This window comes from Sardina pilchardus, chromosome 16 (genome assembly GCF_963854185.1).
Source record: "Sardina pilchardus chromosome 16, fSarPil1.1, whole genome shotgun sequence".
In the NCBI taxonomy this organism is placed as follows: Eukaryota; Metazoa; Chordata; class Actinopteri; order Clupeiformes; family Clupeidae; genus Sardina; species Sardina pilchardus.
The window spans coordinates 13,940,666-13,950,888 of NC_085009.1; the positions used below are offsets into that span (position 1 = coordinate 13,940,666).

The 10,223-nt window shown below is 44.3% G+C and overlaps 1 protein-coding gene across 1 annotated transcript; it reads right to left on the reverse strand.

Moving 5' to 3' along the window:
• Positions 1-4,257: 4,257 nt before the first annotated feature.
• vgf (VGF nerve growth factor inducible) lies at positions 4,258-9,645 on the reverse strand. The gene is made up of 4 exons (XM_062517273.1): positions 9,557-9,645; positions 7,095-7,496; positions 5,117-7,042; positions 4,258-5,001 (listed from the first exon to the last, which is right to left on the reverse strand). Exons 2-3 carry the CDS (start codon positions 7,468-7,470, stop codon positions 5,337-5,339), a joined length of 2,082 nt encoding a protein of 693 aa, XP_062373257.1. The 5' UTR covers positions 7,471-7,496; positions 9,557-9,645; the 3' UTR covers positions 4,258-5,001; positions 5,117-5,336.
• Positions 9,646-10,223: the final 578 nt, after the last annotated feature.

Consider the following 10,223-nt stretch of genomic DNA (forward strand, 5'->3'; position numbering starts at 1 on the left):
GACATCCTGTTTTGGAAGTCAGACGTTTTGGATCATCTGTTGGAAATCATGCTTGTTTTTGTTAGTCATTTGCTCGAGGTGTGTAGCATAACAACAATTTATTCAAATATTGTCAAAAACAAACTGCAAACCCTACACTCTTTAAAAAGGGTTCTTTTGGGTGCTATAAAGAACCATGCAGGCTTTAAAGAACCCTTAAGGGTTCCTTTGATGGATATTCAGAATGGTTTAAAGAACCATTTAAGGGTGCCTTATATGAAGCATGGTTTTTGGTTCTATATAGGACCTTGATTCTAAGAGTGTATGGTTCAAGCACTTCATGGATATCGAACGAATATGCAGGCATGGTCACTTAGTGATTGCACCTCCTGGTATGATGACACTGCTGAATGAAAAGAGCTACCTTCATTTCTTACAGACATTTGTAATATGATTTTGAATTTCATTGTAAACTCAACTTCCTTTTGTCAAATCACTTGTATTTCTACTAGATTAAGGTCCAGGCTTGGCCTTTTCAAAGCCCATTTCCTCTGTCCTGCGTCTGATGGTTTTTGGATAGAGTGATGTGCTTAGACTCAGAAATCTGACATACCCGGAATTTCCTGTCATAATGCAGAATTCACTGCTCTGTCATAAGCAAGTAAATGGTAAGTCGTCTAAATACAAAATACTGTACAGCCATTCAGTAAGTTACGGTATCTCCAAACATGACTAATACATTTATAGGTGTAATTTCAGGTAAAGGTCTGCTAAAAGTCAGCAAGTGGGATCGACAGGTGTTTAAAAGACCATATATACAAAATTATTTGAAGAAAACTATTTGCTAAATAAGAAAAACTGTCTGCTTTGCACTGCATATATATTAAATGGGTGCTGAACTACTCTGGAATAGGTCATTTCTGTCTATCTTAATTTCAGAAACATCCGGATGTATTGTATATCTGATGAACTACATGCAAGACCCATTCTTGGTTTAGAAAAGGTTTGAAGAAAATCAGAGACGGTGCAGCAACATCCTTATCTGTTTTGACATGGAATGACCCCCATGCAAGAAGGCCTGGGATAATCCTTAAGCCTCCAAACAACTCTATATCATAATATGGCGAGAAGAAGCTTTTGATAGAAAACTATTAACATTCATATTCCTTGTGTGACCTCTTCTCTGAAGTCGTTTCCTTTTTTTTTTTTTTTTTTGGTACAAGGATTAGGAAATCTTATTCTTTAAGGTGGACAGAAACTATTCTCTTCTTCAGAAACCCAACCACATCTGTGTTCTGTGACAGAATGGTCAAATAGCTTTTGTTTGTTTGTTTGTTTGGGCTTTTTTCCCTTTATTTGGAAAGGACAGTGACGTATGACAGGAAGCACGTGGGAGAGAGAGAGAGAGAGAGAGAGAGAGAGAGAGAGAGAGAGAGAGAGAGATGGGGTGGGATCAGGAAATGACAGCATGTCGAAATCAAACCCAATGCAAGGACGCTGTTGCCGGTTTTGGTGCCACAGCATCCCTGAAGTGGTCAAATGGCTTTGAGAACCCTCACCGTGTTCCCCTGCTGTCTTTGCATGTTCCACTCTGGGGCCTCTGACAGAAGAACCGTCATGATTATTCCTCCCCGCTGCTCGTGCACCCAAGTGCTCTCGGTCTCATTAGCTGAGACTGCCTGCTCTCTCTGCTCTGATCGTGTTCCTACACGATCCCCCCTGGGATCTCGGTGAGCTCTCCGCCTCTCCTCTGATCTGCAGCTTAACATGTGATTGTGTCGGTAAACTCTGTGTGATAGCCCATGATCCGCCCATATCATCTCCGCTGCATGTGAATGTGAACGAATGAAAGAAAGAAAGAAAGACAGAAAGAAAAGAAAGAAAGAAAGAAAGAGTGGGCCTTAGAGCTTAAGGATATCAGAGCAGCCAACAAGTGAGAGGAAAAAACCTACCGAGCACACAATTAGCGAGAGACATGATGGGGCATTGATCTGCCAGAGCCTAAGACAGGTCTGCTGGCCTAACAGCTTTATTAGACAGGGGCTGAGCAGCACCCCGGGATTGCAGGGGATTTCCTAACAGAGTTCTGCTGCTGGAACTAGTCTGAAATGACGGAACTTATTTGACAATGGCTTCAGGGCTGACTGGCTTTTACAATTGAAAAGAGGGGAGCATAACAGAGTAGGTGTCAAGCGGTGTGTTCCCCACCCATGGTGATCAAGCAAATGTGGTGTTTGGAAGTTGTCAGTATTACAGGGCATGTAAAACAATGCAATGTGTATGGTCGTGACCACTGTTAGCTACGGTGGGGAATCTGTCTAGCCTATAGTGATTTCCTATGTATTAGCCGCATTGTGTATAAGCCGCAGGACAGTTTTATGTAAGTTAAATAGACGGAACCATAGTAATACCATATTGTCTTCCCCCTTGTGTATTAACCTCATAGCTGATGAGATTGTGATCAATGTATAAGCCGCGGCTAATAGCTGGGAGATATACGGTAGTGAAAGTGATGTGTGGAGTAGTGAAAGCTGTGATTGTTGAAGTTGAATGATGTTGGTGATGCAAATGCCACCCATGTTAACAACCACTGTGGTTTCCCAGAAAGGAATTAAAAAAAACAATCTTAATAAAAAATAGTCAATTTTATTTATTTCTCTCTGTGTAGCAAAACTAGTCATCAACATGCGATTATTTACATCCAGCAAACGCATGTTTATTACGATAAATACAAGATACATCTAGAAACGACATAAACAACATGAGTTTCCTCATACAAGACTTGACAGGTTTTACTCAGGTACGCTAGTCATTGTCTTATTTTTTTTTATACTTTTTTTGCAATGCTCATAATGTCTTCAAAGAAGCAACACATTTTTTTTTGTTGTTTTGATGCAAGTACACATAAACGTGCAGACACTTTTTCTGCTTCAAGTCATGCTTTCGTCCCTTTCTCTCCCCCCTTCTGTCTGTCTTTCCATTTACTTTCCAGAGATTTCTTAATAATAAGAAAATATTAAATTAATTTAAAATTAAAACAGAAGGTCCTCACTTCCCCCTTGTCCTGGTCTCTGATGCTCACCTACTTAAGTTGATGAGAAATCGGTCACTTTAGACACTTTTGAGTTAAGATGGTTGTTTACAGTGCCCCCATGATCGGTATTCCCAGTATTCCTAGAATGCCAATGCAATGAGTTGTTTTAATTGGTTCAGTGATTCAATCGAATTGAACACAAGTAGCAATTTTACCTACTGTGTCTTCCTTAACTTTGGGATCAAACCATTGTTTTTGGGTTGGATTGTCAATGCTACTTTTCAATTGAACGCACATGTGTGGTGACCACTATTTAGTCGTTTGGTTTGTTTACTGTGAACATGACAATGATGCACCTCACAGAGACATAAATATTAACATCTGGGATCAAATATGTATACATTCCTCTTGTTAATCTCACAGTAAACTCATATATGTCCTAGCTAATCCAGAGAAACTGGTGACAGCAAGACGCTGTGCCTTAAGTCTTCAGCATACTTACAGGCAAACGTATGGGATCTGGGGTGAGGTATCTTTTGAGCCTTGTGATTTAGCTGTCCATATATTTCTAGTTTCCCTTGAAGTTTTTCACAACTGCTGGAATGCTTGAAAGTCTTGGAATGTGTCTTTTTTGGTAAACCAGGAGAAAGCTATAATTAAAACCACTTGCTTGAGAAATATTCAAGCGGTTGTGGTAAACTGAATGAAAAAAACATTCATTTTATTAATATTATTTGTTATTACTCTGATTAGCTTAGCTTGAAGGCATATGCTTCTGATTTTGTTTTGTTTTGTCTTGGTACACAAGCCACTTGTGGTGGAACCATTGTTTCTCTGAAAATACCAGTTTCTTAAAACTATTATTTGAAACAATGTCTTGCAATTGATTTGCTCTGCCTGTTTCTTCACTTTACAAATTGGTAAAGCATTTAGTGATGACATATGACCAAATTATAGCCATTGTATTATGCTCTTTATCCCACTTAATTTTGCATATTGGAGTGGAATCCTGGGGCACATGAGCAACATTCCTTTGGGAAAACTTAATTCTATGTCTATTTGAGTTCATCATCTGCATGGCCTATAGTTTTCTGCGCATCCCAGCACAAGGTGATGTCTGATGGCATAAATGCTTTTCCTTATAAAGGGGAAGAGTGATATGGTAAGGCAATAAAACGTCTCTAATACTCAACACAGCTTCATTTTCATAAAGGTCTTGGAATGTATGAATGCCATTTGCAGTATAATATTTTACATTTTTTTATTTTATAAACAACTTAAAATTTTATAGGAAAATATGAAATCAATAAAACTGCTCAGACAAAGCAATAAAAAAGTTCAACCCTATGTACAAGAGTGAGTGTGAGAGTATGTGTGACATAATGTAACTAGCAGAATATGTCAATTTCATGAACAGCTGAACAAGACTTCTTGTTAAGAGTTAAGATCCAATATATTCAGCTTATGTTCCTGCGTTATGGCACCTTGATCAGGTATTAACCTGTTTACTTCATTAAAACAAAATATATGTCTTTCAAACTCAAAAGCTCTTTGCAGGATTGAAAAAAATAATGTTTGTCTGACTTTTGGATCAAAGAAGTATCCCTCTGCTATTAAATGCTTAATAACAAAGACGATTACTTCTAATGTCACTGTCCAAAAACAAAACAAAAAAAAAACTGTCCAAAACTAAATCAAAACATTGAACACATATAAGGCTTACTTTGGATAGAATTCCTTCATGGTCGGTTGTTACAAAGGAGGTACCGACTAAATCAGGGTCATTTGGTGAAAATGTAGCTCCTGGATGGACGTACAGCCAAAGATGGACACTGCTTGAGTAACGCTCTTTCTGAACAGTCTCTTACAAGAGCAGGAAAGTGACGATGAAGATCCCAGTTCGTGTTTGCTGTGTACCTTTTTTTTTTTTTGTTCTGTGTGCACCTCTTCAACAAGACAGAAGCTTTCCCTCTTTCTCATCTGTCTGCCTAGAGAGAGGTAGGGGAGATCAATCAGTGAGACGGACATGGCTAGCGAGGCCATCAGCATTGTCATTGAATGGAGATACAAGTAAAGTGCTGCTAATTGAGAGATTATACTCACCACAAAGAGGTTGTTTGTCGTTCAGATCAAAATGCTTAAAATTAACGAGGGATTCAGATTCTTCTTCTTTTTTAAAAAAAATTCTGCTAAAAAAACGGCATGTGTCTGTGTGGGGGAAAACAGTCTCATTTCCATCGCTCTTCTTGATTTATCTCTTCACCATCTCTCTTTCTTTCTTCCTCTCCCTCTTCGTCCTTCTTTCGTTCCTCTCGAGCTCTCTTCACTGAAACATCCGGGGACGTTTCAGGAAGACCTTTTCGATGAAGTTCTCGAGGTCCTCGTCGCTGTCCTGCTCGACGGGCCGCCTCTGACCGTAGTAGTCTTGGCCGCGGGTCACTAGAGACGCTGGGGGCGGGTAATAGAACGCTGACCGGTGACGCACGGGCGAGCGGGGCTTGGGCATGGGCACGGGCGCGAACGTCCGAGGACGGGGCACAATGTAGTTGGGAAAGTAGAGGTTCCGCTGTAGGTTGGCAGGCGCGCGGAGCCGAGGCTGTGCCCAGGTGCGGTACCTGCGCTTCGGGGTGAAGTCAAAGTCATAGTCCAGGGAGTTTCCCAGGCGGGGGTTGAAGGCGTAGGAGGGCTTGGCGTAATAGCGAGGCTTGGGTTTGGGCGGAGGGAAGTAGATGGGGTAGTAGCCGGGGTAGGCTTTTTGGTAAAACGGGTAAGGAGGATAGGCCCGAAATGGCTGCTTCTGCGGTTTCAGCCAGAAGTCTTGCTTGCTGGGCTTCATCACGGCTCTGTCTTTGAACCAGGACTTGAACGGGCTGGACATGGGCGGAGTCTGCTTGACCGGCACGGGGAAACGGGGAGCCGGCGCCACGGGCGCAGGGGCCGGCGGCGCCATGAGTGGCCGTTGCCACGTCAACGTCTCCGGCGCGTCCTTCTTCTTCTTTTTCTCGACGTCGCTGATGATGTCCACCACGTCATCCGCCGGCAGATGGAGCTTGCTGGAGATCTCGATCAGCTTGTCGATGGTCTGCGGGTCGATGTCGTCGTCGTCGTCGTCCGCGTCCTCCTCTTCGTCCGAACGCTTGTCCTCGACCGCGTTCATGCCGTTCAGGGCGCTTTTCTTCCTGTGCTCCTGAGACTTGCGTCCGTCCTGCTTCATCATGTACTGCAGCAGCATGTCGGAGGCGATGTCGGCGAGCTTCTCCTCCTCCGCCTTGGCCCTCTGCGCCTCCGCCGCCTGCCTCCGCACCTCCTCCTGCTCCGCCTTGGCCCGAGCCTCTTCCTCCTCGGGACTTATGGCCTCCTCCTCCTCCTCCTCCTCTTCCTCCTCCGCTTCATCCGCCGGGGGATTAGCGAGGTTGTCGCCGTCGAAGTCGTCCATGAAGTTGCCGCCGCGGTACTCGGGCCGATTCTTGGCTTTGGGCTGCTCGGCCTCCTGCTGCTGCTTCCACTTGAGCTTCTTCTTGGACAGGCCCAGGTTGTAGCCCCTGAAGCCCTTGGGCCGAATGTCGTTGTTGTCCGTGTAGTCGTCGCCGTCGGGGTCGGTCAGGCGTCCTCGGCTCTCCCTCTGGCCCGTCTTCTCGACGCTCTGGCTCTCCGTGGTGGTGCTGTAGCTCTGGAACTCCGCCAGCATATTCTGCAGGTTTTTCACCTCCTCCGGACTCAGCTGCTCCTCCTCCTCCTCCTCCTCCCCGTTGCCTTCTGGGTCGTCCCCAAATTTGATTGGCTCGTCTTTCGGCCCCTCCTCCTCCGCCGGCTTCGGCTTCAGAGGCACCGTCTGACTGGTGGTGCGGCTCGTCACCTTCTCCGTCAGCCGCTCCTCCTCCTCCTGCGCCCTCTTCCTCTCCTCCTCCTCCTCCCTCTCGCGCTCCTCCCTGCCCTGAGCTGCCGCGGCAGCCATGACGAGCTCCAGCTCCTGCCGTCCGTCTCTGTCACGGTCCGCGCCCTGCAGATCTCGCTCTTCCTCCTCCACCCCCCCCCCCCTCCTCCTCCTCCTCCTCCTCCTCCTCTTTGCCGCTCTCCTGACCTCTCTTGACCTCTAGGGCCTCCTCTGCACTCCTCCCTTGTCCGAGCTCCTCTGCTCCCTCGCTGGTCCGCTCCCCCTGGGGCTTGTTGAGAGCCTCCAGGAGGACGGCCGCTAACGTCTTGGGGTCGATGTCTTTGAAGAGTTCGTCTTCGTCTTCCTCCTCCTCGTTCGGACCCTGTTCGTCTTCCCCCAGTTGGAGGGGCAGTGGTGGCTGAGCGAGGTCTGGGAGCGGTCCATTGTGGTCACTAATGGCCTGCCTGTCCAAGTTTATGGGACTGCACTGGGTGAACTTTGATGAGAGACTGAGCAAAACTAGCAGGAGAAAAGAATGGGCACTTGATGTTGTTTGGCACCGGACCATGACCATACAAATCATGGGTTTAAGGGCTGAGAGTGATGTTGCTGTGAGAGAGAGGGGGAGGGGGGAGAGAGGGAGGGAGACAGAGAGAGAGAGAGAGAGAAAGTGAAGGGGAGGTAGAGGGGTAGAAAGAGAGACATGGAGGAAGAAAGACAAGAAAAGAAAGGAGTTAATCAAAAGGATTTCTTGCCTTTGTGACATGGTGACAGTGCATCTATGTCCATCATTTAAAAGAGCAAACACTTTCCTATTCCATGTTCACATGAAAAACGTAAACACAACGACAAGAACTCAATGTCATAATGTCAGATAGAACAAAGTATGCAGAGCAAAGGGGACAGTGAATATAATTCTTCAGAAATGGCATCACACATCATATACACGTAGATGTGCGTTTCTTCAACAGGTCTATCCGAAGTACATGACTAACGTTGGACTTTTCCTCACTTTTTGTACTTTTGCTCTCAAACTTGTTGCACATTCTTCAGTACAACAGCAAAGCGAGTGAAGCTGCAATATACCGCTCTCGACACCGACTGCGTGAGCTGATTTAACTAAAGCCACTTAATTGGTTTTTCAGCTCGAGCTCGTGTGTGTGCGCGCTCTAAGCAGCCTCCAGCATGTGAGCCCGACACACGCGGAGCAGTGCAAACGAAGAGGAGAAAAAATGCATAAGAAAGGGTCAGCCCACGCGCGGGGGTAGAAATATAAATGTCACGGCGTAATTTACATAATTCGGTGACCAAGGTAACAGTAAAAGTTGTGAGGGAAAATGGATTTGCTATGCGGGAAGTCACGTTTCAACGCCACCAAGATATTTCAGAATAAAGGGATCAAGTGGATTGTGTTTGAGACGGTTTAAACACTAATACCCAATAGCTTTAGTGGAGGAGCAAACGCCATCCATTCCTGTGTAACAACCATTCATTTATTGTTAAAAGCAACATCTGAGCCATCGTTCTAGAAAGGGTTCTATCAATTAAGAAATACGAGTTTATGAAATAGCCCAGTCAACAGGAGCTGGCAAACCAAGCGCATCGGCATGGTTGGATATATTGCAGATGCACAATCACCTGAACATGGAAATAGCAAGCTGCCGTTGCATTATGACCCTACAGTGATCAAAAGTAACTAATTCATCCAAAGCATCTAATTATTCATGCATCTTGTTTTAGGTTTTATCGAAGACGTGAAACTTCTTCACTGACCCCACATGGTGCTTTATAGCTTATTAAATTCATAGTATAAAGTTGTCCACGACAAAATGTCTATTTTACTCAAGTGATCAATATTCTTCAGATTTCATTTCTCACAGATATTACCCTACGCCTCCATCACTGTTTTGTCTTTATGGAATTCTTTGATAAATATAGCCTATTCTCCGAGGTATTATCTTCAAAGCGCATTGTAATCCGTTTTTTTTTTTTTTTTTTAGAAACTTGGCTTCCTCATAATCGTGCTACTCATCTATGGGGCTGGAATCGTGATCTGTCTGAACATGGCCACTCAGAGATCCAACCAATCTTCATCTCGGCTCTTCATTTAGGCTGTATGACTCAAATCTCAATTAGTTGGCTCGCTGTCTCCCAATTCTACCAAATCTCAATTAAGTGGCTGTTTAAGTTTATTTCACGTCATCTTGGACCTTCTTTGTTATTGGATATGCAGTTGTTATTTTTATGATGAGGCGCCATGGTGACGATGAAAATATGAATACAGGGAGGGGTGGAGAGGTGGATGATGATGATGATGATGATGTTGATTAGTAAAGGTCAAGATCATCATCGCCACAAATACATCATCATAAATTGTGGAATCTGTTCTCGCATCTGTACCCTATTATTACTTGGCTACATAACAGGAATGCGTCCTAATCCAAACAAATACCAGTACCAAAACTTAATTTTACCATGATCTAGATACCTAACGTGAGTCGTCATTCCTGTTCATTAAAATGTACAATGAATATTCAAATGTGTTACATATAAGAGCAGAAGTAGAATAAGAGTAAACATTATTTAGACTCTTATTTTCAATTGGCCGTATGGAAATGTGCTATCGTTACTTTATAAGAGTTTGTGCTAGAAAATAAGTTAAGACTTACCACAGACCAGATGAGGGACAGCGCTGTCCGATGTGTTTTGATTTTTGTTTTCCCTCTTCAGTATAGTATAAATTATTTAGTACTGTAGCCTTATGAACCAGCTGCGTTGATGCACTCAAATATGAAGAAGTTATTGTCCCTGACTTGTTTTCATAGACGCCGTTGTGCTTCCTGTTCTCACGGCCCTAAGATATTTTCAGTACCTCGGCCAGCTCCCGCTTTATATGGCGATCCTCCTCTGACCACGTGACCTTGCGTCAGACATGCACATTGACGTAAGCCAGCTCCATTGATAAGAATTTGCTTGTCGATCGAACGACGTGTGTTCGCTACGCTGCAGTGCCCAGATGAATGAACGGAAGCAGGATGAATGAAATAGTATTTTTTTCACAGGAGGGAGTAGGAGAGAGAAAACATTACAGACAGGAGATAGGGTAGGTTTTTCCAGATGCAGCTGTTCACGGCATGCTGAAACTCCCCAGCCCACACAGTCAACCCATAAACTAGAATGCCCATGTAGCCTAAAAAAGATTTGTCAGTCGTTGTCAGTCGTTATCAGCCTGACAACAGAGGAGAAAGCTAGAGGAACAAGGTTGATTCTGCTCAGATGCTTTGCAGTTCTAGTAGCCTATAGGCTAAGATCACATCACAATCAGCAACACGTGCA